Source organism: Otolemur garnettii, unplaced genomic scaffold (genome assembly GCF_000181295.1).
Source record: "Otolemur garnettii isolate 467f Iridium unplaced genomic scaffold, OtoGar3 scaffold00151, whole genome shotgun sequence".
Taxonomy (NCBI): Eukaryota; Metazoa; Chordata; class Mammalia; order Primates; family Galagidae; genus Otolemur; species Otolemur garnettii.
In genome coordinates this window covers 3,915,368-3,942,944 of record NW_003852546.1, presented here as the reverse complement: position 1 = coordinate 3,942,944, position 27,577 = coordinate 3,915,368, and the positions used below count along the sequence as shown (strand labels likewise).

General features: G+C 39.0%; 1 protein-coding gene across 3 annotated transcripts in view; it reads right to left on the bottom strand.

Moving 5' to 3' along the window:
* Positions 1-817: 817 nt before the first annotated feature.
* The window catches only part of CDH11 (cadherin 11), a 160,961-nt gene continuing 134,201 nt past the window's right edge, over positions 818-27,577 (bottom strand). The window contains exons 9-13 of one of the 3 annotated variants that reach the window (XM_003799425.3): positions 26,192-26,328; positions 25,223-25,356; positions 24,873-24,990; positions 4,617-4,868; positions 818-2,142 (exon numbers count right to left, since the gene is read on the bottom strand). In XM_003799425.3, coding sequence (XP_003799473.1) covers positions 1,646-2,142; positions 4,617-4,868; positions 24,873-24,990; positions 25,223-25,356; positions 26,192-26,328 — 1,138 coding nt within the window. In that variant the 3' untranslated portion in view covers positions 818-1,645. Of the gene's footprint in view, positions 2,143-4,616; positions 4,869-24,872; positions 25,008-25,222; positions 25,357-26,191; positions 26,329-27,577 lie in introns of all 3 variants that reach the window. The other 2 variants (XM_023518911.1, XM_023518910.1) reach the window with 2 other exon arrangements.

Genomic DNA, 27,577 nt, shown 5'->3' with positions numbered 1-27,577 from the left:
GTCCTTCACATTCACCCCAATCCCCAGGAAACTAGCTGCGATGGCAGAGGACTGTAGATAAACTCATGGATCAAATGGCATTGACCCGCAGAATCAAAAATAGTCCCTGGCCTTATTCTGAGCTTATAGCCCTAGGCATATACTCAATAAAAGTTTTTGAAATGAATCAATCTTTTCTCTATCAAAACTTAAAATACCACAATCATTTCAAGAGAAGTTAAAACTACAGGAGGAAAAATCAGCAGTTTCAACTGCCAGCATCTTACAATAGCCCGGTAAGTTCAATGTATGGAAAAATAGAATTAACGTTGGAGTCTGGGGCACATTTATAGTTTTGACGCTTCACTCTTCCAACTCCCAAATTCTCCGTGTGGGGCACAGAATCTGTGCCTGGAACATTAGAGTTCTGACAGCTCTGTTCCCTCATGGATTCATCTCTCCCAACCACCACATTACTGATACACAAGATAAATGCATATTATATAAGACATATTGCAAAGTCATAGACTGACCTATTTCTTTAGCATCCTTCTTTTTCAGAAGATGTGTGCGAAGAGAAGCCAGGAGGTTAACACCGAGAATGTATAAAAAAAAAAAAAAGATAAAATAAAACAAGCTTTACACGATGTTACAGAATCTTGTCTGAACAAAAAACATTTGTAAAACATACTTGATTTTAAATAACCAATAAAAGCAGCAGGCAGACTACAACAGATCATAAATAGGGTTACTAAAAAGATCACAATTAAATTAGAGATAGAAACGGATCATTAGAGATACTCAAAATCTTCTTCATTGTTAAGAATCAAACCCAGAATTAAAAAAGAATCTTTTTGTTTTATTTCAAAGGTTGCTTCTTATATTGAAGCTTATATTAAAGCAACAGTACAATGTTCATAAAATATAAGTGTGATGCCGTAACATTTTCTTACATGTCAGAATACTGATATTTGTATGTATACTAAAATAAGAACTTTAAAATTGTACAAATAGATACATTAAAAATGACATAGAAATAGGGCGTCTCTCACTGAAACAAGACCGTTATATCTGGCACATTATTAGTTTAAGATGAAGGTAGAAGCAAAAAGATTTACAAGAATCAGCAGTAACAAGATTGATGCTCAGGAGACATAATTGTACATTGTATTGTACATACATTGTATGGGTTTAAGCTGGCTGAATATTATATATTTCAAGTTTAAAAATGCACTACATAGAGAGTGTCCATAGTTTAAGGCGAAATTACAGCTCAGAACTGTTGTCCTTTCTAATTTTGTGGAAGCATCTTTGACAAATTAAAAAAGAAGAAAAGACTTAGGTGTTCGTAACACGTACACGATTTCCCTTCATTGTCCGTTCAGCGTTAGACTCCTTCCCTCAAATATTTTGTATGCCAAGTGGTTTTTCTCCAGCGAAGTTGATAAACAACTTCAATATTTGCCTTTTTTTTTTGTGAGAAAAGGTAATTCACAGTATTTACCACTTTGATGTCCTTGCAGTTTTATTAAATGTATCCTTTCTGTAAAACTTTGCTTGTTTTAAATGAGCCTTTCCTTGATTTAAAAAAATACCTGTTTACACATCTTCTAGATTCTTGAGAACGCCAGACACAGTTCTTAAGGCCAAATTTGTATCGTTATTGTTAAGAATCGTCATCAAAAGTGTCTTTGGAACCGTACAAGTCTGCTAGTTTCTTAAAACGAGGTCCCCAGTTCTGTAGATAGTCATAGTCCAAGTCTGAATCTGTGGTGGCGGACTCTAAAGAGCTCAGGGACCCAGCCACCGAGCCCCTGCCTTCGTAACCATAGATTTGGATGGAGTCATAAGGAGGTGCAGTGGGGTCGTTATCCGCCTCCTGTATTCTTGTGTTGATGAAGTCATCGACGTCCACGCTGTTGGGCGCTGGCCGGAGCCCGGGTCTAGGCATGTACTGATACTCAGGTTTTATGTCTTTGCGAGGAATAAATCCATTGATACCATCAGGATTCTGGAGGGTGGCGATATCGAAGGCTTCTGTGTCTTCCTCCCCGCCCCCTTCGTCATCATACGTAATGATGTTCTCCCGGACATCTTCTTCCTCAAAAACAATGAGTGGTTCCTTCTTTTGCCTTCTCAGAGTCACAAACAATACTACGATGACTATGGAGAAAGAGAAAGAAAGCAAGCACTGGTTAAGACCTGTGATCCTATATTCCTTTCCCAGAGGACCTCTGCTTACCATAAACCATGGTGCACAAATGGTTCAGAACTGGAGCCACCCTGTGGAACCAGACCTTTGCCTGGAGTCCCCTGAGGTGTGTCAAATTGACCTACCCCTGGCTTTTTCCCTGTAAATGCTGTCATTATCTCCCCCAACTTGGCAGGTTGGGACCATTTTGAAATTTTAGCAAACGAATCTGGATGCCATACTTTTAAGAACTAGGGGGATGGACAGTCTCTTAAAAGTGGTTAATGCCACGTTCTCTTTGCAGAGGGAGGCAGCTGCCTTTCCAAAGTTTAAGAATAAGACATTCAGAGACCTCACAATCCACCTTATTATGGGAAGGAGGTGGTGGCTGGTTCAGACAGAGTCTAAGGGACAGCACTGACCCTACTCCTAAGACTCTTTTTGAATTCCCGTATAGAGGAGGGGAGTTTATAAAGATTCCCAGGAGACAAAGTCTTCTATTTATTTGAAAATTGGAAAATGGTGTTAGCTGAAAGCCCCAATGAAGCAACCTCGTCTCTTCCCTGAGAGAGGGGAATCCCATTAAGCTTGGGCAATCTAGGAAGAGCAAGCAGAGTCATTTATAAGGAAAGCTCAGACGCTGTTTAATTCTTATTGATTCCTTCCTCTGCCCCAAGAGGCTTCTACAATGTTCCATTAGAAGGCTCTCCCACACACTCAGCAAGACTGAAGAAAATGCAGCTGAGTGAGGCAAGCACACTGCGCCCCTCTGAGCCCACCATCACTGAGCTTTAGGGAGGGTGGTAATATCTAAGAGGTTCCCAGAGCTCTGTGCCTGCTCCTGGCTCCACTTACACCTGCCCAGACTGCTCCTTTTCACTTTCTTTGTTTTGACTGACCCTATTTTATCTTTCATCATGGAGACATTTCCTGCCATCCCGTCCTGACACCAGATAGGGCTACTGGGACCTGGTCCATGCACACACCTGGCCCTGCTCTGACCACCACCATCACCACTTACCACATGGCTTACACATCTGCCTCTCCCACTATTAATTCTTCAGGATGTTTCACATTCTGTTCCTTCTGTTGGGAATATCCAACCATCCTAGCTTTCCTTCTCTAGGAGGAAAACTCTCTGAGCACGCTGGTCCTCCGGGAAGACATGCCCAGCTCTCTAGGCAATGTCAGGGCGTTTCTAATCCCAGCCCTCACTACTGTTTGTTTATGTTTCTGTGGGGGCACTGACCACCGGCTTCTGCTCACCTGCTCACGTGAACTTGCCTTGACACCCTGTGAATGCTCAGAACACAGAGATCTTGGGAGCTTCTTCTCTGTCGTCTTCAGGACCTAATGCAGGGCCTGGCACCCAGATGGTGCTGCATAACTGTTTGTTGAATTGAACTCACTGGCTTTTTCCTATGGATTTGGGGGCCATTAATTTATTCTATGTAGAACTAAAAATCATGGGGAAAGTATAAGTTTGGTGTCACACATACGAGTCTGAATTCTAATTTTGTCATTCACCAGTTCTGACAGGTTGGCACAAATCTCATTATTTTTATTTTTATTTTTTTGAGACAGAGTTTCAAGCTGTCACCTTGGGTAGACTTCCATGGCATCACAGCTCACAGTAACCTCAAACTCTTGGGCTTAAGCAATTCTTTTGCCTCAGCTTCCCAAATAGCTGGGACTACAGGTGCTTGCCATAACGCCTGGCTATTTTTTGGTTGGAGTTGTCATTGTCGTTTGGCAGGCCCAGGCTAGATTCAAACCCGCCAGCTCCCATGTATGTGGCTGGTACCCTAGCTGCTGAGCTACAGGTGCCCAGCTGGCATAAATCTCATCTTCTTGAGCTGTGGTGGGTGTCCTCAGCATCAGCACTCTGTGGTATAAACCACAGATGAGCCAGAATGTGAAGAGGGGGGCACCTAACTCAGTTGGCAGGTGCAGGAATAGCATCGCAGGGGTCCCCACAGGCTGAGGGCTGCACACAGTTACCTGCATATGCTAATCAGTGGGAGAGTTAAAGGCACTGCTTCATCCTTCTCCTGGTTCCTGGACTCCTTCACGTGCTGTCCTTTGTCTCACTGATCACCCTTTCTGTGCCTTCTGTCCCTAACTTCTTCCCTTCTGCAAGGAAGATAAGCCCCTCTCTCAAACATCGGGTCTCTGCCCAAGTTCCTCTTCTGTCAAACCTTCTCTGATGCCTCTCCAGCCCCAGATGACTTCTGCTCGACATCGCCTTCGACTCTGCTATAACTGCTTGCGCAAATGTCTGCTCTGTCATCAAATGTGTGGGCACAGGGCCCCCCACCCTTTCTCTTGTCTTAAACTGTGCCCAAAGTACCCGGCAGAGCACGTTTCTGGCAACCGGGAAACGCGTTTCAAGGGGAAACCTCCAGTGCTGAGGCCTTCCCCGCAGGTGGCCAGACACGTCCCTTACCCAGCAGAATGACGATGCAGGCGAGGATGGCGATGAGCGCGCCGGTGCTCAGGCCCGCGTTGAGGATGTAGGCCTCGGCGTTGCAGGAGAGCAGCGCGCCGTTCACGTCGCACCCGCAGACTTTGATGGTGAGGGTGTTGGTGCTACTCATGGGCGGGAACCCACCGTCGCTGATCACGATGGGCAGAAGGTATAAATCCTGCTTCTGCCGACTGAAGCCCCCGCGCCGGGCGTACACCCCAGCCGTGTTATCTGCGGAAGAGAAGACAGGGTGTGCGCTTAGATCAAGTCCACCCGCCATGCAGACGCGCTTTGCTTGGCATTCGAAGGCCCGCTCCTCATCATAGAGGTCAGCAACCCATGTTTCTTACTTGTCCTTCATTCTAGGTATCTAGAGAAGTTGCAGTCATTTGCATGTTAGGCTCATAGAATAACCTCTCTGCCCTTAGGAATAAAACTCAGAAATTGGCTCCTTTGTATTCTGGAGAAACTGAATGCCTCAACTGGCTGGTTAACCACACCATTTTCTGGGTAGGAGGCGCCCACAAGAAAGCATGAGCTCCAGCTAAATCCTTATTAGCATTGGAAATAATTACATATGCAGTGAGTACAGGGAAAATAAAAACCAGAAAAAGCTTATTTTTTTTATAACTGCAGTTTCATCCTTCATGTCCAGCATCTGGCTGATTTTTTGTGTGTACTTTTTTATTTTATTATTTTTTGGAGACAGAATCTTATGCTGTGGCCCTGGGTAGAGTGATGTAGCTTCACAGCTCACAGCAGCTTCAAATTCTTGGGCTCAAATGATCCTCTTGCCTCAATCTCCCAAGTAGCTGGGACTACAGGGCTCCAAAACGCCTGGCTTGTTTTTCTATTTTTAGTAGACACAGGGTCTCATTCTTGCTTGGGCTAGTTTTGAACTCCTGAGCTCACATAATCCACCTGCCTCAGCCTTCCAGAATTTTAGGATTACATGAGTGAGCCACCATGCCTGGCCTTGTGTGTGTATTTTTAAAATGAAATTCTAAGTTCACTTTCAAATACTGCCCAGACAATGGAACCCCTCATGACTCCCTTAAGGGAAATATCTTGTTGAAAGTGTTTGAGCTGCTTTCATGACAACTGTGGTGTATGTATATCTTGGAATATTATGCAGCCTTAAGAAAGGAGACTTTACTTTTTTCGTGTTTACATGGATGGAGCTGGAACATACTCTTCTTAGCAAAGTATCTCAAGAATGGAAGAAAAGGTATCCAGTGTACTCAGTACTATTATGAAACCAATTTATAATCACTCACACTTTCATATGAAAGATAAAACACAACCATAGTCCAGGATGAAGGAGGGAAGAGGAGGGAGGAGAGGGGAGAAAGTGGGTGGAGGGAGAATAATTGGTGGGACCTCACCAACGGTGTATATTGCAAGGTGTATATTTGTACATGTCAAATCTATTATGAGTTGAGTATAAATGTCTTAACACAGTAAGTAACTGAGGTAAAGTCTATGTTAACCAGTTTGATGTAAACATTCCAAATTGCATATAAAATCAGCACATGTATCATATAATGCATTAATGTATGCAGTTATGACTTAATAAAAAATAAAAAAAAATTAAAAATTAAAAAAAGAGAGAGTTTGAGTTTCTCTGAAGCTCAAGCACTGTCAGCAACCTGGTTAAACTTGTCAGCCCTGCTCCTGTTTAAAACGATTCTAAATTCTCTCTGTTGCCTGTGTAACACCAGCCACCTCTGCACCACTGATGGCTGGTTATTTCCTTAACTTACACTTCACCTTGTCTTCTAGGGTCTATCCTGCCCCTTCCCAAAATGGACCAGTTCAGCATGACATAAAGAACTCAGTTCTGTTCTCCAAGTACAATAAGCTCTTTCCATGTGCCTGGCCTTTTGAACCATTGCTCTCTAGCCCACAAAAGCTATTCATTTTATCACAACAAAGTTCTCAAGCTTCAACATCAAATTCAAAAGTAATCTCCTCTGAGAGGCTCTCCTAGACCTCTCCCATCATCTGTGTTACCCACCACACTGTGTATTCCTACAGAAATAGGTGACCCACTCTTTTGTTATCATTTGTTGACATAACCACTTTGACCTCTGTGACACTGTGAACTTCTTGAGAATAGGGGATTTTATCTGATTCATCTCAGTTTCCTCAGTGCCAGACAAATGTTTGTTGGAAAAATGGTGTAACTCTGTTCTTGGAAGAGTTTAACCAAAATTCCAGATGTTGGCTTTCATGTACCAATCTTTTTGTGATTTCTGCCCACCAAATTCTTCCTCTTTCTCATCATGTTCTCTGTAGCAGTCCAAAATACTTTTTTCCCAGATGTATTTCCTGGTGGAAAACCCTGGGTATTATAATATTATAGAAATTTTTAATATAGGCTGTAAAATTACACACACACACGATGATCCAGTGTGGTCTGCCTCTATTTGTGGGTTAAGAATCAGTAATTTGTAACAATCTGAATGTTATGATCAACATGATGGCCTAATAGTTGGCAGGCTTCACAAAGCTCCTGTAGTGAGAAAAAAATATCATAGACTCTCAAAATAACACTGATATATTTTAAGTTAAAGGAAATGTACAGTTGTCCCTTGCTACTCATGGGAGGGTGGTTCAGGGGCACCTCCCTCTACACATGTCCAAATCCATAGATGCTCAAGTCTCTGATATAACTTACATACATCCTCTTGTATACTTTAAATCATCTCTAGATTACTTATCATACCTAATGCAATGGAAATGGTATACAAATAGTTGTTATACTATCTTTTTCTAATTTGTATTATTTTTGTTGCTGTATTTTTCTGTTTTTATTTGTTAGGCTTTTCCTAATATTTTTGACCTGCTGTTAGTTGAATCACCTAATGTGGAGCCCCATGGATATGGAAGGCTGATTATAGTTTATTCTCTGTGATGTGGCTGATTCAGTCTTGTTTAGGAATGAACAGACTTGTGAGTATCACAGAAGGTAACTGGGTATGTTCACAGGCTTTGGTAGGTCAACAGACTCTCTGCCCTTCACTGCCAATATCTCAATAGAAACAAAGCAAAACAGAGACCTCTCAGTTCTGTATTTTCTGAATTTTTTATGACCGGCACATAGTGTTCTTTTTACCAGAGAAAAATTATATATATAATATATATATATATACATATATACATATATACATACACACATACACACACCCCATACACATACATAGTATGGAAAAATAGTGAAAAAATAAAAGTGAACTTGTCAAATTGTAAATGAAACTTGAATCACCTACAGTTCTTTCTATTTCATTTCTAGACGATGCCATTGTTCCATTCTTGGCAATTATGAAAAAATTCACACATCTATAATGAATTATTTCAAAGTAGGTTATGTTTGATTATTTTTCCTTCTTGTACATTGTTTTTTTCTATTCAAGTGGGACTCACAAATCAAAACTTACAAAATCGACCTCATTTTAATGATCTGAAATGTAACTAATACCATCATGAATGCTGAAATTTTAAGAAGTAAAGCAAATTGATTAAGTTTTTCTGTCAAATATAACAATATATTATGGGTGATATCTCTAGGAGTTCATATACTTGGTTTATCTATCAGCTTATCCCCTGGTGCCATGGTTGGAGAGAATGTGAGTATTCTCACAGAGTATTTTTGTCTTTATAAACTTGTGGAAGGAATAATTTAAAATCTATTCTTCAACATGCTCTCCATGCAAAACTGCCCCTATAGGTGACAGCAGGCTGGCTCCCACATGAAGGTGCGGGAAACTCAAACACTAATGGACAACAAAGATCTGAGCATGACACCAGCCTGCAAAATCAAGATGTTTCATATTATCAACAGCTGAGTCCTCCCAGATGCGCTGAAACCATGACAGTATAAAAGTTCATCGGAGTGCCCAGTTGACTTTCTCTGAGTGACAGATCAGTAGAATCTCAAGAACTTTTAGAATCTCTTTTACCAAAGATGTTTTACATATGGGTTTTAAGATCAGTTCAAGCAGTGGGAAAGAAATGGACTAAGTGTCTTTCGGGACATTTACTAATTACGTGCCTCAGAATGAGTAATTTTTCCCATCAAGAGCCTCCTTTGTTCATCTTCAAAATGAGGAGAACAGTCGATATGAAGCATGCCTCAAGGGGCTGTTATTGGAGTTAAATAATGTGACAAAAGTGACTGACTATCCTCTAGTCAGTCCTTCTGCCCGAAAACTTATCACCCAGTAGTGAGAGCCTTCAAAATTGATGAGCTGGGAAGGTGAATGTGGCAGATAGAAAACATGTCTGGCAGCCCGGCTTCACACTTAGGTGGTCTATGCTGCTTGGGTCGATAAAATATTCCCTTTCTAGATCCAAGTTTCCTGAGCACCAGTGGAAGTGTGATCTGTCTTTCAGCATGGCCATTTCTGAGGGTTCAGTATTGTCGTGTGTCTTTTCTTGGGATCCGCTCTGGTCACCATTCAAAAAGAGCTGCTCTGCTCAGGGATGCCATGAAAAAGAAATCTGGACACACACATAGAAAAATGGAAACACAACTAAAGAAAAAAACCTTGACTAGGAACTCATTTTGCAATGTAAGTTTGACTATAGATTCTCCTTTACTCAAATTAAGTAGACAACTACTCCCTAGCTATGTTTGAGAGGGTTCCCTTGTTTGGCTCCATACACCTCAGAGCTTTATGAAAGACACAAGAACAAAAGAGATGCCGTGAGAACACATTTCCAGGGAATTGTCAGATTTGCTCCATGGTTAATAACAGGAGCCAGAAAAAGACAAACATTCCATCCATTTTAAAATTTCCATCAAGAAATTTCTCAGATCCTTTTGCTACATAAAGCTTCTAAAAAATAAGCCACTTGGTATTTGGGGTCAAACAGATCTGGGTTTAAATCTTGAATCTTCTGCCCACTTATTGCCTGATGTTAAGCACATTAAGGACGTGTCTTGAGTTTCTAATTCTCATCTATCAAACACATAATTTTTAGGTTAAATTTTATTCCATTCATAAAGCTCTTGAGCACAGTGCCATCCCTCTGGAGATGCTTAGTAAATATTAATTCTTTTTCTGGAAGCTCTCCTCTTTGAATAGTTGACTAATGAGGAAGAGAAACTTATTGGCAAAGAGAGGAAAGTGAATTCTTGGAAATGTCATTGCAGTTTTGAAGGGAATTGCCCACACAGAGAGCTTGGCATCCAGAGGTAAGGAAATAGTCATGTCCTTCAGTCCTGGGTGACGTATTTCCCAAGAAAATAAAATGCTTTGTTTTGTTTCGTTTTTTTAAGCCCCTCTACTTTTCAACTTGACAACAATGTTCTCATCTCTAGCCACAGACATGTAGTGGGTTCCATTCCCCCCCACCCCAATTAGGCTGAAACTTGCAAATGAGGCCACTGACTACTAGTATATGTCATGCACAAATTATAGCAGTTCTATTTATGAGAAAGGAATGGAGGTGTTGATTTTTTACATCTTCAACCTGGACTCATAATCATATGCTGTTTTTATCTGTACACTGTGTCATCACACTAACCAAATACTACGTATAAAGGTTCCTGGTAATAATGGTCTCCATGGCACCAGTTTGGGGATACAAATGATAAGGATTAGTATGATGCTGAAGCCCAATGGGGGATATATAAAACTGACATTAGAAGTGAAGACTATGATGGAGAAACAGCCTTTGATAATAAATGGTACTGGGTGCCGACTTTCTGCATCAGCCAATAAAAAAGAAAATGGAGCAGATCAAAACAGGAAATATATGCATGGGTCTATCTCCTGCACACTGAAAATTAGGAGTGGGAAGCCCCACTGGCAAGAATCCGCACATGCTGCTCACACCATCATGTCGGGAGCCAGGCTTCTGTCACCTGCTGGCTTCCCCAAGCTCTTCAGATGATTGTCCCCGCCCATCTTTCTTCCCTCTGTCCCTCTCTCCTCTGAAGCTAAAGAGTCCTCACTGGCTGACCTCTTCAGAGACGCTCTCGTCTATGAAGAAAGGCTATAGTGCGGCAGTTTGGGCTCCCCCAGAGTCTGCTGGAAGATTGAAGGACATAGGCCAAGAATTACTGCTTACAGAGATACTTCTGATCCAAATCTGCCTCCGTTACCATTTCAGCTCAAACTTCAGGAAAAAAATAGAACCACTGGCCACGTAAAAAACTCCCTCACACTTGGAAATAGGTAGCGTCACCCACTCACAGGCGGTTGAATTATCATTTGATTATTTCCTCTGTTCTCACGACACTGATTTATCTGAAGTATGGCAAGAGTGCCTTCAGAATAAGGGAAAGCATATATTTTCCTGTGTGTAATGTGTTCCCATGTTTAATGTACCCCCATATTTTGGCCCCAAACTTTCAGGAATAATTTTTTCTTTTTGATTTTTTTAAAGGCGGGTAGAAGGACCATGCAGTCAGTGGTGCCTCCTTCTCACCAGAGGCTCTGCAGGGAAGCGGGAGTGAGCTCAGCTGGCAGGTGACAGAGGTCTGCATGACCTGAGTGCCCAACCTCCCCCAGCTTTCCCCTCCCTTGTCCCCCATCCTCTCATTTCCTATTCCCATATTTATCTGTCAGTGGGGATGTGGCCACAGCCATTCAGCTGAGAACCCCAGCTGATCAAATCAGGCTTATTTCCCTGGAAGCTGATGTGAGGGCCTTACCCAGTGAGGGGGTGGTTGTGGACGGGGAGTAGCATGGAGGAGGAGCAGTTACTATATTCCAGGGTATTATTTTGCATACAGATCATTATTGCTTTCTAGAGTTACAATTCTAATGCATAAACATAAATAAAAGAATTAAAAACATATAGTTACGAAAGTAGTACTACTTACGTGTAATGCGCACCCTTATTTTTCCCTCAAACATCTAGGGAAAAAAGCATGTGTTATATGTGGTAAAATACAGTATATGTGTGTGAGTATATGTATACGCACAAGGTCTAACAATTAAGTTCACTAACTCATCCTAGAAAAGTGATATATATCTCACTGCTGACTATCACTCTGGTCACCTTGGAAATACTCCCCTTGGGATGCTGAGCACTGACACCGGTGCCTAGTCCACCCTTCAAAGCAATTTTGAAACTCTTTCTGGACCGATCATCACAGCTGTCACACAGCATACAGAAGCTCACAAACACAATAATGAACACCACTCAGCAAGACACCACCACAGAACTAAAATGAACACAGCTGTGAGACACTGATATACAAAGGTTAGGAGACCTTACGGAGTAGTTCATTCAGTCCTGCCAATGTAAGTGCAAACTTAATTGTCAGACTTTGTATAATAATAGCTCTGATGATCATTCTAGATAATAAGTTCCAAGATTGCTTTGAAGGGTGGACTAGACATTACCACCCATGCATAGCTTCCCAAGGGGAGCACATCAAAGATGACAGTAGTGATATTCAGCAATGAAATATGTAGTACTGCTTCTAGGATGAGTTCACAAACTTAACTGTCAGACTCATATATATATGAGGGCTCTCTGGAAAGTATCCAGCAATGTATGTCTGATTTTTCATATTGCATAGCTGGATACTTTTGAGATAGCCTTTGTGTGTGTGTGTGTGTGTGTGTGTGTGTGTAAGGAAGATGTCAATATGTAAAATTTATATAGAATGCATTTCTCAAAAGTCTTAGTGTAATTTTAAGCTTTACTAATTTTAGAAGTATAGAGGGTACACAATGATTTCAACTCAAACTCTTCTAGGTTTCACTGCATTTCATTACCACACAGCTGACCCTAGGATACTGGTATTACTGCATACCAATTAAGCCACTTTCTTTTTTTATCAAATTTCCCCAGCATGGTTGGATAATTAGATGAATGCCATCATAGCCTATAGCTAGAGCCCAACAGACTCAAGTTCTGGGTAAAAGAAAAGCTCTTAGAAACCTAAGAATTTTGTGGCATACAAGACCCACCAAGAATCAAGGGTGTTCAATTAATAGCTCTGTTCCCACAGCATTTCCAAAACTCTCTCTTTCTCTATCTTTCATACACACACCCCATCAAAAACAAACCCATGTGCTAGAGGCAAAAAGAAATCTTTCCTTTCCCCAATGTTTTCCAGTGAGGAAAATGATACAATGAGGTTAATTCTATAAAAGATGAGCCTTAAAAGACTAATGAAAAAGACTGTTTCCTCCAAGACTCTGATGTCTCCCCGCTGAACCATGGAACAACAAACATATCTGTAGGGAAGGGGGTGACTGTGGTCCTTCCTTTGATGCCTTTCATACTGGAGAATGCGCCAAGTAAGAAGCACAGCACAAAATAACATGGCAGGAATAAATGCTGATGAGCATTTGTGAATCTCAAGCATGTATGTCTGAGACAGCTAAAGGTACAGTTTGTTAACATTAATGGATTTTCCATTGTTATATTTTTTCATGTTTCTTACATTCAACTCTCCCTCCTCTTTTGTTTGATGATAATTTTCTCCTTGCTGGTAGGGCGTGTATAGAGGAAAAGTATGTTCTGCTATGTATTTCTTAGCTTAAAGGAAACTCCCAAGGAATTCAGTGGGATAGAAACATTTATGGCTTTTAAATGAGTTTGTCACGTCAGCATTCATGGAGAATCTTGAAAGAATGATATGTTTGATGCACCAAGAAAACCTGCTTCTTTTTTTGTTGCGTTGGAGAGGAAGTGGGTTCCCAGATAAACTGTGTTCTGTGTGTGACAAACTGTAGCAGTGAATTTCAGGCAGAAGAAAAGCCATAATTATTTACACAAGTGAAAATGGCAGTGCATTAAAAGACATCTGCCATTTTGATCTGCCAGCAGAGTTTCTTCCATATTGGAGCAATTAAAGGAAAAAATACGCCCTGCAAAAATCTGTTAGGCTACCTTTAAATTATAAAAGTAAAAAATCAGAAGCAAATTTGTATGTTATTTGGGGCTATTCATAAAAAAAAAGAAATGTTATTAGTTTAGCAAAAAAGAAATAGAAAGACATTTGCCAGTTGGTCTGATCAGGGTGAATCTGTCTTGGCTATCCTTACTCTGCCCACCCTACTTTCCATGCAAACGTATATTGTTTGTTTCCTTTTGTTTTTTAAGCAGTACAAACCTAACCCCGAATGTATCAGAGTTCATTTGATCTTCAAGTTGGCCCAGACAAAAAAAAATTTGAAGGTCATCTCATCCCGGCCCCCAACACTAGGTGTCCAACATAACTTTGTGGCAAAACAAATGAATGGATGGATGAATGGTGGATGAAAGGGTGGGTGATGAGGCACTGATTTCAGAATATTGTAGCATCAAAAGATAGGTGGTCTTTTTTCACTGGAAGCTGATCTCATAACATAATCATTTTTTCCACTGTATTAACTTAGTAATTCCTTAAATTCCTGAAGAAGATTCCATATTACAAAGTATTTTCTCATCCACTTTTTCATTTTTGATGCATGCATTCAGTAAACCCACTTTTCTCAAGTGTTGGGCTACTGGCCTCATAGAGCTTATATTCTAGTGGGAGACAGGGATAGGTGTGATTAGAATGCAGTGATTAAAAAAAAAAAATGATCCAGGTTAGTGCATATTCCTGGATCACAGAGGAGGAAGTCTAAGAGATAACTTCATGTACAGTCAGATTGGAAAAGAAAGAAAAGGCAGGGGGAGTCCGTTCCAGGCAGAACAGAAGTGTGGACATGTGAGAGCAAGATGTATTTGAGAAATGAGACATACTTTGAGGTTTCTGGAGCATCAGATTTAAGGTAGAAAGAAGAAGGAAGTGACAGAGGCAAAGTATACACAAGGCAGATCACTGAGTGCCTCGAGTAAGCTACGAAGTTTCAGTAACTCCATGGGAAAGGCAGAACCAAAGAAGAACTTTAACAAGAGAAGAAGATATCATCTGCTGTTTATTAGTGAAGACTGAACTAAGCAGTGGCAAGGGTAGAGTCAGACAGCCCTGTTTGGAGGCCACCAGGTCGTCTCAGCTCCTCTATGGGTAATTCACTACTATTCACTTGCAAAATTAGCTGTGCTTTCACATTATAGCTAATTTTTTTTTTTTTTTCAGTTTCTGCCCAAGGCTGGGTTTGAACCCGCCACCTCCGGCATATGGGGCCCGGCTCCCTACTCCTTTGAGCCACAGGCACTGCCCTATAGCTAATTTTTCTTGATGTGCTTACGGAAACTCCCTGACATCATGGACAATGTCACCGTGTTACAGGCACTATTCATTACTAAAATTCCACTCTTGGGATACTTTCTGGCACTTAGTATATGAGAATAGGATATCTAGTCATAATTATGGAAAAACAAAAAGAAGAGATTGTCACAAGGAAACTAGGAAAATACCCAGTTTTTGATGAAAGACACATTGACACTAAATGTGGAAGAAACATCAAGGGTGGAGAAGGACAAAGGAAACAGGGGATAAGGGCTCCTTTTAAAATTGGATGACTTGGAAAACTCAAGTATTTTTTGTTGTTAAAATAGGAACTTAGTGCAAGCTCCTAAAATTTTCCTTTACTGCTCAAATGACAAAACAATGTTCTACTAGCCAAGTAACCCCATGATCGGATAAACTTCCAACTTCAGTTGACATGGTTCATTACAAAGCATGTGGCCCAAGTGTTCTGAGACCCTGGGATATATATGAATTGTGCTACTAACTTTTGGTATTTTAGTGCCTTTAGATCTCACAATAGCAGCTCAAACCATGAATTATAAGTGGCATAGTAATTGAATCCTAATCCTATTACTACGGCCGGGTGTGGTGTCTCAAGCCTGTAACCCTAGCACTCTGGGAGGCTGAAGGAGGTGAACTGCTTGAGATTAGGAGTTTAAGACCACCCTGAGCAAGAGTGAGACCCTGTCTCTACTAAAAATAGAAAAACTAGCCAGTATTGTGGCTCATGCCTGTAGCACCAGCTACCTGGAAGGCTAAGGCAGAAGGAACTCTTGAGCCCTAGAGTTTGTGGTTGCTATGAGCTATGAAACCACAGCACTCAACCCCAGTGACAGAGTGAGAAAATAAATAAATAAATAAATAAAAATAGTCACGGGATTAATTGTAAAATATCCAGATATTAATATCAAAGTGTTCCCTATTTAGAGATGAAAAACAAAGCCAAGCACTTAATCTCTAGGCCTTCCTCTTTCCTGTATACTTTATCAAATAATTATTGTTTGGAACAAGAGGCTTAGCAATTTAAATTATGAGGTTAATATTAAGATATTTCAATTTAATTACTTTATCAAGTCATTAGACCAAATGACATAACCATACTACCTTCTTGTTCAAGTGAAAATAAATTGTTCATGATAAAAGTTAAACATTCTTTTTTTAGTAAAATAATAATGTAAATGAAATTTCTCTCTGTGTGTCTCTCTCTCTCTGTTATTCTGTCTCTCATGCATGCACACACACACAAACACACACACCAAATCTTAATTTTAACCTAACAAGCAATATTATGCTTAACAGTGAACCTCTAGTAACAAGTATATGGAGAAGAACCATTAGTATTTCTATGACTTAACACATATTCTAAAAGTGTAAATCTACGCAATTAGACAAAAAAATAATTTCAAAGACATAAAGCACATTGACAGGAATTTTGATGTAGATGTATCCCTAGAAAACTAAAAAATCACCTGAGCAATTATATTATGTTAGAATAATGCCCACTAATAAATGGACTAACTAAAATAGCTATAGTTTATACTAAAAATGGTCACTTAGAAAATACAGTGAGACATAGTCTCATTGGGCAGGTAACACCTTTAGAATTCATCACTATGTCCTAAAACAAACAAACAAACAAACAAAAAAACCTAAACAAACTGAAAATCAACAGATTTTCATAGACACATAGAGAAAAGAGTTCGGCAGGGCAAATGGCCTGCTCTCACAATCGGAGAGACAGGTGGATACAGAGAATAGAACTTACTGGAGTAGAAATCCACAAAGACTTCCCCAGGAATCAGTGGAAGCTACTTTTTCTATTTTTAGAAGAGATGGGGTCTCACTCTTGCTCAGGCTGGTCTTGAACTCCTAAGCTCAAGGAGCATTCACTTTCTTTCCTCAGGTAGGAAAAAACCTGAACTGTAGTTGACAAATTAGTGGAGGCTCAATGTGGACAAGTTAAAAATCCCCTGGGACTCCAGCCATAGGATGCTCTACCCCACCCCACCTACACCACACACTTTTGTGTATTTTACTTCCAGGAGCTCTACCTGTTTTCATGGTGAATATCAGAGAAAAATTCCCTCATGCTATCAGCAGGAGGAGGGTAAAAGGGACCATTCTGTAATACACCTGAGCGTTCTGTTCTTAACAAGGTCTGCCCTCCAGAGAAACTTTTAAACAAAGCCTAATCTATTAGCGTTTTAACTGAGCCTAACTAAATTTAGAAAAAAAAATAAAACATCCATCTTCAGCATATTCTAGCCATTCTGCCCCATCAGAGATGAGAGATGAAAACAAAGAAGCACTTGTGAAGACTGAGATTTGTCACAGAACTAGCGTGCTTACCCTCCCTCCACTAGTTACTGCCACCTTACTAAAAGCCTGTTAATATTAGTTCCATTTATCTGTAACACGTCTGGCTTAAAAGAAAAATTACAAGGCATACTAAAAGGCAAAAACAGACAAACAAACAAACAAGAAAACGTAATGTGTGAAGAGACAGAACAAATATCAGAACCAGATACAGATACGTCAAGGATGCTGAATTTTCAGATTGATAATTTAAGACAAATATAACTAATAGGGTAAATTCTCTCTGATGGATAAAGTAGAAAATATTCAGGAACAGATGGGCAGTGTAGTCACAGATGGAAATTCTAAGAAAGAACCAAAAGAAATGCTAGAGCTCAAATATACTAACAGAAACGAAGAATGCCTTTGAAGGAATCATTAGTAGATTGGACACAGCTGAGGAAAGGATCTCTGAACTTGAGGGATAGATCAGTTGAGACCACTAACACCATAAAGCAAAGAGAAAAAAATGTATATTGAAGGAAGAGTAACTAAACAGAATATCCAAGAAGTCAGGAACAAGCTACAAGACTTATAAGGGATGTGTAATGGCAGCAGTACCATGAAGAGAAGAGAAAAAAAAAAAAAAACTGAAGAAATATTTCACACAGTTATGAAAGAATTTTCTCAAATTAGTGTCAGATAACAAACCATAGTTCCAGAAAACTTGGAGATCACTGTGCCGAATAAATGTCAAAAAACCTACATCTAGTCATATTATATTCAAACTATAGAAAAATCAAAGATAAAAATATGCTGAAAGGGGTCAGAGGGAAAAAAAAAAGCATTACTTGCAGAGGAATAAAGGTAAGAATTACATTCAACTTCTCACAAACCATGCCAGCCCAAAGAGAGTAGAAGGAAATATTTAAAGTATTGAGAGAAAAAATTCACCATCCTGGACTCCTGTACTTACCAGAATCATCCTTCAAATATGATGGAGAAATAAAGACTTTCTAAAAGAAACATGTAGGAAATACTAGGCAATAAGAATTTTCCAGGTCCATTATAACCTTTGTGTATGGGTCTGTCATTGACCCAAACATTGCTATGCAGTCCATGAGTCTGTGTGTGTGTGTGTATCCTTACATACAAGTGAAATAAATAATATAAGGGATAGAAGGGGGGGAATTAGAATTCTTTTCTTATGATAAGTTACCTGTACTATCCATGATGTGGTACAGTGTTATTTGAAGGTGGACTTGAATTAGTTGTAAACTTACAGTATGCTAAGAGAGTACAGAAAATGGGATCCTATAAAGTGCACAACTGAAATCACAGATGCCAGAAACAAAATAGAAAACTGTAATTAAAAAATCTACTTTCCAATAACCTTTCAAAATACAAAGTAGCTAGCCACACAGTTGAAATCTATGGAAGTAAAAGAAAGAAACTACAAGGCATTCCTGACAGTCATAACAGGAGAACTAATTGGATGGAAAGTCAGATCACGCTCTGGGTAGGAAGACTATCTCTTAACATTTTAGCTCTTCTTAAATTAATTAATAAATTTCAGGCAAATTCAATAAAACGCAGAAAAGTACTTATCAGGCACCTGAAAAATAATTCTAAATTATATCTGGAGGAATAAAGAAATCAAACTTTATAAAATAGTAATAAAATGAAAATGGTGTGGAGAAAGCATCTGTCAAGTTTAATAGATATACGGATAGAACTATTAGAGAAAAATAGGATACTAGCCCTAAAGTTAATAGACAGAATGGGAAGAGTAGAAAGTAGAAAATAAACAGAAAAAAAAATCCAAAAACTTATCCTACATAATGAAGAAGATAATAAAAATGATGTCATACAGTAGTTTGAAACGAACAGTTATTTCATTAATAATATTTAGGAGATGGCTGAAAATGGAGGATATGTAGTACATAGTAGAACCTCCATAGCTGATCATCTCCCTACAATAATGCTATGTTGGTTGACCTAATTTTCATAGAAGGGACATGCATGACATGTACTAAGGCCTAGTTCCTTATGTTGACCACTGATCTATGTTGACCAGTTTGTTACAGTTCTTTGAATGATCACCTTACAGAGGTGACTGCAAAATTACTATATATTTATTTTAAGTGGTTTAATTGGGAAAAGAAGATATATAAGAAATAATAAAAGATAGTCAACATTGATATCAATGTGGGTAAGGAAAACCTTGCTAAGAATATCAGAGAAAAACTGATAGAAAAAGTGTAATATCCTTACTTAAGAACACGGCACTATCAGAATTGAAAGCACATTGAAACATTGGAAAAATTTATGCACAGAATAGGTCAAAGGTTCATGGCATTAACAGGTGTAGAGATTTTACAAATCATTTGCAAACTGATAAATAATATAATTTAAGAAGTTGGCAAAGGACATGAATAACCCATTTTATAAGAGCAAAAAAAAGAATAAGTAATGAATAATACTATTAAACACTCCTAGCTTTAAGGAATGAAAGGGAATTTGAATTTTTAAATGTTATTATATGTAAGTTATTAATTTATTAGTGATTAAAATGAATAATGCTATCTACATTTGGCTTGAATGTGAGAAAATGGGAACTTACCTTTATACTAACAATGTATGTGCTTTTTATCTAGTATTTCTACTCTAGAAATTTATTCTAAAAGAATAGATATTTGTGTACTGACACATAATAGTTAACTGATACCATACATCCTCATAGTGGGAAGTTAGGAAGATAATTAGAAAATATTGACATAAATATATTGATGCAGAAAAATGTTTATCACATATTAATCAGTTAGAAAAATGTAAACATATATTTTACAATAGGATGTTTTATTTTTGCCTAGTTTTCTTACAATTTACTTCAGATTAATGCTGATGATATGATCTTATACTTAGAAAACCACAGAGACTCCACTAGAAGGCTCCTGAAACAGTAAAGTCTGGGGATACAGAGTCAATGTCCAAAAATCAGCAGCCTTCATACACTCCAATAACAGCCACGCTGAGAATCACATCAAAGACACAATATCTTTCATAGTAACTTCAAAGAAAATGAAATACCTGGGAAAATACTTAACAAAGGACATGAAGATCTTTGTAGAGAGAACTAAGGAACCCTGAGAAAAGAAATAGCAGAAGACATTAACAAATTGAAGAACATACCATGTTCACACCTGGGAAGAATCAACATTATGAAAACATCCATACTGTCTAAAACAATCTATAGATTTAATGCAACTCTCATCAAAGTACCAATGTCACACTTTGAACAACTTGAAAAAATTATACATTATGTCATATGGAACCAGAAAAAAAAAAACACAAAACAATAACTCTATAATAGCCAATGCAATTCTAAGAAATAAAACAAATCTGAAGGCATTGAAGTCTATAGTGATCAAAACAGCATGTTACTGGCACAAAAAATAGATATAGATCTATGGAAAAGCATAGAGAACCTAGAGAAGAACCCAGCCATGTATCACCATCTGATCTTTGATAAACCAAACAAATGCCTACAGTGGGTAAAAAAATTCCTGTTTAATAAACAGTGCTGGAAGGACTGGTTAGCCACATGTAGAAGACTGAAACTGGATCCACACCTCTTGACACAAAAATTGACTCTCTCTGGATGAAAGATTTAATTTAAGACACAAAAAGATAAAAATTCTAGGAGAAAGTATGGGGAAAACTCTTCAACAACAGCCTGGGGAAAGATTTTATCAAGAAGCCCTCCTTGGCAATTGCAGCAACACCAGAAATAAATAAATAGGACATGGTTAAACATGCAATAGCATTTTTTTCAAAAGAAAGAAATGAACAGAAAAGGCAGAAAGGGTACCCAAAACAGTAGTGATTTCATTACTAAGATATTTTATAATGTTTCTGCTTATTTGTATTTTTTAATCTTCCTACAAGTAATATATATTTATTATGCAATAGAAGTAAATTATAATATTCTTTGCAAATGTATTTTACTATAGTTATTATGGCTGTGGTTAAAATGTAAATTGAAATAGGTTGTATTTCTCTCTTCATATTTTCCCTGGAATTCTAAATGGATGATTTAGATTTCAGAATTTTCCTCGTCCAAGGGTTGTTATTATTTGATTGGGATAAACAAAAGCTTAAAAAAAAATTAACTAGAAAAGACCCAGGGTAGGATGTCTGTCTTCTAGGGTGTTACAGGCAGCAGATGAGACCCTCCAAACACTGAAACTTTGATTTTTTACTAATTACAGTGTGAGCTTGGGCACGTCACTGACCCTTCTGGTCATATTCTTGCCTCATTCGAAAATGGGATACAGCACACCCAACTGATGGGGCTATTTGAAGAATTAGGTGAAAGAACGGCATGAAATGATTTTATAAATCAGTTCAGAACTACATAAAAAGGATTATTCTGTCTTTTTTTTTTTCCTTTGCACTCTTCTTATCCATTACATGTTTCTTGTGTTTTAAGAGATACCACATGTCTGATATTTTCAAAGTAAATGCGTCTCAAAACCTGGGCAGACCAGCTCTTCATCTGCCCAGACGGCACCATTGGTGATATTTATAGCCCAAGATGGGCTTAAATGTTGAAGAATCATTCAGTGTTCTACTTCCCTGATGCCTGCCGAGTCGACTTTGAAGCCTAGACTGTAGAAAGGAATAAGATAAAATGAAGTAAAAACCCTGAGTGTATTAAGATGGCTTTTCCTCTTATATTTTCTAAAGACATTGAAATGCTAATGGCAGAGTTTAGGCAAACACAATACTGATTATTTACACGGCATAATGGAAGTAAACACTCGAGGAGAAAGAAACTGGATGCTTTTACTCAGCGTGATATAAACCATTATCTCATGTTTTCTATGGAAAGCAGTCTCAGCCGAGAAATTTGGTAACTCAGTAGGCTATTAATAGGATGTGGAATGTGATTACTCCTTTTGGATTACTTCAATATGTAATTACTTTTAGGAGCTAGGAGAAAGAAACTCTATTAAATGATAATTATAGGACTGTATTTGCTTTAAGGTTCTGTAATAGCTCTAAACATGGGAGTTTTCATTAACTGTTTGCCATAGTTAATAAAGTAATTTTTCTTAAAAAGTAGCAATTCTTGGCAAAAGGGGTAGCTCAACAGAGGTATTATTCTCTGATAGGAGAAGGCTGGGGAGATGAATTGTGCTGTGGGCTGGCTGACCCATGGTAATATTGTACAATCTCCTGGAAAATATAGATGGCATCTAAAAAGGAGTAAGATAAAAAAATACTTGCAACCCTCTAGAGAAAAACACGTCTTAGTATAATGTTTTTATAGGTTAGCGGTAACTTAATATGATTGCACGTGTATAAAGAGAAGACTCGGCAGGTGACAGGAGTGAAGCTGGCACAGGGGGCAAAGTTTGGAAAAGCCAGCTGTTTGCCCATGATAAATAGCTTATCCCAGGATAAACAGGGACATTATGGGAAATACAGCCAGGAATCAGACCTCACACGTAAGCTAGGAATTATATCAGCACACCGAGAAAAGTTTGACCACACTTATTTGAGAAAACAGCTAATAAAGAAGATTGGTACACTGGAGGCACGTGAGAACATCAGAGCTTTCTGGACAACTGAATGAATACATCACGTCTCTATTGATGAAAACAAAGACACATTGCAATAAATTTGTTTACGTATGTCTTCCTTAGAAAACTGACGTAAGCCTAGGCTGGAACATCAACCAAGCTGTCAATCAACCCAGGGTGGAATTGGAACGGATTTGGGAATGGAGAAAATTCCAAAAGTGGAGGGACTCCCGTGAACTCAAATACAGACGCACACAAATGTATGTCTTAGAAAGCATCGTGAAAACACTACTTATGGGGCAGTGCCTGTCACTCAAGGGGTAGGGCGCTGGCCCTATATACCGGAGGTAGAGCATTCAAACCTGACCCTGGCCAAATAAAAGAAAGAAAGAAAGAAAGAAAGATAACACTACTTATGCTATCTTGTTCAATTCGGTTCAGCACGCTTTTTTTTTTTTTTTCAAATGCTTACTACATGCCAGTCTCCCTGTTTTGGGTAAAACCATCATTATAAAAGGAAATTCCTATGTCACATATGTGTACTGTCCAAAGTGTGTGCGCCTGGCTGAAAACTTACTACTTACCTTAGTGTACTGCAGAATTATCTATTTAAGGGGATTATATGTGTACCTTAAGTAAAGCCAGCAGGTTAAAAAAAAATACCTATGATACAAAATAAAAGAATGCTAAATAATATTTCTGTTTTAAAATAATTGGAATGATTGATAAAGCAAAACATGGACTATATTGTGCAGTTCCTTTAAAACACATGTCTCTGCATACAAAGTTTCTCACACCCCAGCTCTTAGGAACAAGTTCATTGTAGAATCAAAGTATCAGGAGAGAGAAATCTGTGTTATAACACCTGGGCATTTTAGCTCATCCTCTCCCTTGGTGTATGCTTGATTAGAAGGCCCATCATTAAAGGCTTAAATAAGTTCATGAAAGAATAAAGCATGTCAAATCATAGTCCCTCAAAATCCAAGCAGCACAAGGAGTCCCTCTCTGCTTTAATTAGCACTACTTTAAGGTACAATGGTGAGGGCTGTGGCATCATTCAGCCTTTGAAGGCCTGTGTCCAAAACCCAGCTCTAATTTCTATCCGGCTTATTGATTTGGGGCAAGTTACTTAATGATTCTGCACCTCAAATTTCCTCATCTGTAAAATGGGGATGATACCAATGGCTTCCTGTACCTATGGTGTGGTTAAGAGAATTAAGCAGACAAAGTATGGGAAGGATCTCAGCCCGGTTCTTATAACATAGCACCTGGTGATGGGGAGAATAATTAGAAAGTTTTAAGATCCTACAAGCCTGTTCTCGGTCACTGGGAAAGCAATCCACCTGGAACCCAGTGCATGGCTGGGCTGGCGCTAAAGAAAACATCAGTGTTCAGAAGGATCCCTTTTGTTCCCACATGAAATGATGGTACTAGTCTCTCTGGATTCAGAGACCCGCCCTATCACAGGATTTTTTGGGATCATTTGCACTAAGAAGTAATGCACGGAGCAAACTACTGTAGTCAACAGTTAAAAATAATTTTCTCCTTTTTCTCTGGCTCTGGCACCAATTTTGTCCAGACACAGCATCAGTCTGGGCCTATATGATAGGAACATCTAATAATCTGCAAGTCGGGAATTCATCAGTTCGGCTGATGAAGGGAGAGGTGGATGACATACTAACGTTTGCCATTTTTACAACAGACAAGGCGTGCTTTGTTTCAGGCCCTGTAGGCATCACTTCTGCAACCACCTTTCGGTACCGAGCTCTGTACCTAGCCATGCTGCGTTAGGGAAGGCCAGCTGAAAGAGTCAACCATCTTACAAACTTGGACTGATCTCTTTGAGTGCTTTACTTGTTATCAATATTCATAAAGCCATGTTTTCCCCCGAGGGTTTATCACCCTTTAAAAAAAAAAAAAAAGATAAATGGAGTTGTTTGCATATTGACCCTGTAAGCTTTTCCACTGCTTCATGAATATCAAAGCCAATAAAAAAAAAAGTAAAATAAAATTAGAATCACTTATTCACAGGCATCAAATGAGCCCATGTTTCAAAATAAAGGTGGCATTACTATTTCCTGTTTGGTCTTCAACAGGAAAGCATCATTAAGTTTAGAGAAAATTCTTGCGCAGCACAATATAAACTTCCTTTGCTTTCCATGCCTGCTTCTCTGAATGCGTAGGGACTTTAGTACAAACCTCTGTTGTCTCTGACTGTGAAATTTGGATTGTGAATGATTTCGGGGGGTAGGCTGAAGATAAATCTTGGTCCATTGGCTGTGTCGTCCTTGTCATCCGCGCTAATTGTAACAATTGGCTGAAAGAGAAAGGTGGCTCATAAATAAATCACGCTGACATTGGCACATCGTTTATTCAAAAATCCCTAGCTGGCTAAAAAGCCTGATTTTAATTAGTGAACACAGATTCAGAGCAAAACTAGGGCTCTGACTTTCTAGGCAGGGGGAGGTAACCACAGGTGGCGCTTTCAAATAACAAACTCTTTTTCCAAATGCATTGCTCCTAGCCAGGGAAGGGGAGAGCTGCATTACCTGGTTGGAAAGCGGCTTGGTCTGATCACTCTCACAGATGAAGCCTTCATAAGGGGCAGCAAACTTGGGAGCGTTATCATTGACATCAAGGACCCTAATGGCCACTGGGACTTTGGCTTCCTGATGCCGGTTGTCTGGGAGGAGAGAATGCAGACAGTAACGAAAGGCCAGGGAAGAATACACAATGGTGTAGGCTTACTTGCGGGAAAGAATATTACTCTCCAGCCACCAATTTCAGCAGGGCAGGGAAAGGTCTTGGCATAATAGTCACCTAAGAGTGGCAAGTGGCCTCATTCCAGTAGGAGCCAGGTGTCTTGGAAGGACTGTCAACTTTAAAACCACTAAGGATGAAATCACTTTTCCACTACTGCTGACTCTAATTTGCTGAGCTTTAATTCCAAAGGTTTATAATGGAATCTGACCTCTAGAGAATAATCTATCAAAGACATTCTTAAAGGGGAAGTCCCCAGGGCCCTACCTTAGACTTACTGTATCAGAGGATCTGAGAGTGGGCCCAGAAACCTTTTTTAAAACAAGCTGTCCATGAGATACACACAGGGCTTGATTCATAATCAACTGGATGCACAATCAAGTTTGAAAACCCCTAGTCTACAGGTAGGCAGGAACCGAAAAATGTTGGTTCCAGGGAGTCTGCTTCATTGCATTTAATAAATCTAGTGATAGTTGAGAGTGGGAAATCCTTCAGAGAGGGTTACAAGTTTCAAACTGCCAAAGGCTATGGGCTGAATTAACAAGTCTGTATCCAGTTCTGCCAGAGGGGGGAAACATCTCTATTTGCCTGTTTTCCTAGTCAAATAACCAAAAACAAAATTTAAAGACTCAAAAATATGTGTAAGACTAAAAAGAAATTAGCCCATTTCAGCTATTTTATTTTCCTGAATACAGTGGGAGTCTGAAGAAATAATATATTTCATAAAGCAGAATCAAAACTCCTCGGAGAATACGTACGGATTTCTGTTGCAAAGACAGAGATGTTGAGCCAGGCAGTTTCCTCTCTATCCAGAGGTTTGGTAGTTTTAATAAAACCGTCCTCTGAATTAATAGTGAAAAACCTGTCGAGGTCAGTATGACGATCGATTGAATACCTAAGCAGAATGCAAATGGAGCAATTAGACCAAGGCATTCAGAGCAACTTAATATCTGAATATTTTTTCCATGCTATATTTAAAGCAACTTTTTCAATGAATTGCTTCGGCTAGGGTTTCTCCTTAATCAAATTTACTTTTCAAACTTTGTGCGTGAATCTTTTATAGAAATCATTTTGCCATGCTGGAATTCTTTATTCAGTACAATGAATGAAAGAACTGTTTAGCATATTTGATTGAGAAGTATAATAAGATGTTGCATATTTCTCCATATTTACTACAATCACCCACCATCTGAATATTTATGAAGCTGCATTTGGGAAGTGAGTTTGCCTTACTCCAAAACTACTCAGAAAGTCACAAATGTGTAAAGCCTTTGCCAGATTTTTGCACATGAAATATTAAATAGTTTCGAGTTTATCTAAATTTATCACCAAAGACCCATTTATAGCCCTAAAAATCATTTTTCTCCTTAAAGAAAAAAATTCTAACTATATTTCAGCTAAACTTTTTATCTTACTTAGTTTTGGGGGTTCTCAGTTAGCTTAGTTCTGAATTTCAGGGTACATTATGCAAACCAAGCTTAACTATTCACTTGTAGGCCATCGTTCAGATCTCAGTGACTCTGGACAGAATAGCGGGAAGATTTTAGCTCCCACTAGAAGGTAAACTTTTTCTAACTAAAGACAAAAGAATTTACAAAATATTTATTATTAGAGTGTATTTGTGGCAAGGTAGGGTGGGAGATGGGGGCAGAGTGGCATATATGGAGGTATAGGAGGTGCAGGCAGGTAAAATAACTTGCCCAGGATACCTACAGTATTGGTGAACACTGGAGCTTCAGTTTCAGTGGGTCTGGTCTATTGAACTCCAAAGTCTTTTAGCTCCACTATATTCACTCCCAAGTGGAGATAAATAAAAGTGGGTTATGTCAATTTGGGGAGCATGCTGAGTTTCCTAATTGGGTGGCTTCCTGTTCTTCAAAGTCTAAGCTATCTTTCCCTAAAATTTATGGATTATATTTGCCTGAAAACTTTCACTGATGGTCAAAAATCAAGTAACATTAGAGGTAGGAAAGATGATGGATATCAAAGGGCTTCATCTTCTAAATTCACAAAGAATGGGATTTGCAAATGGTCTGTGTCTGGTCTTTTTTAGGAACCAATATTGAAGGCTAGGTCTTCTATTCCCAGACTATGTTCTTTCCAGGAGTGAGGGACCAGCCACAGAGCAGCAGTATACAACAGGA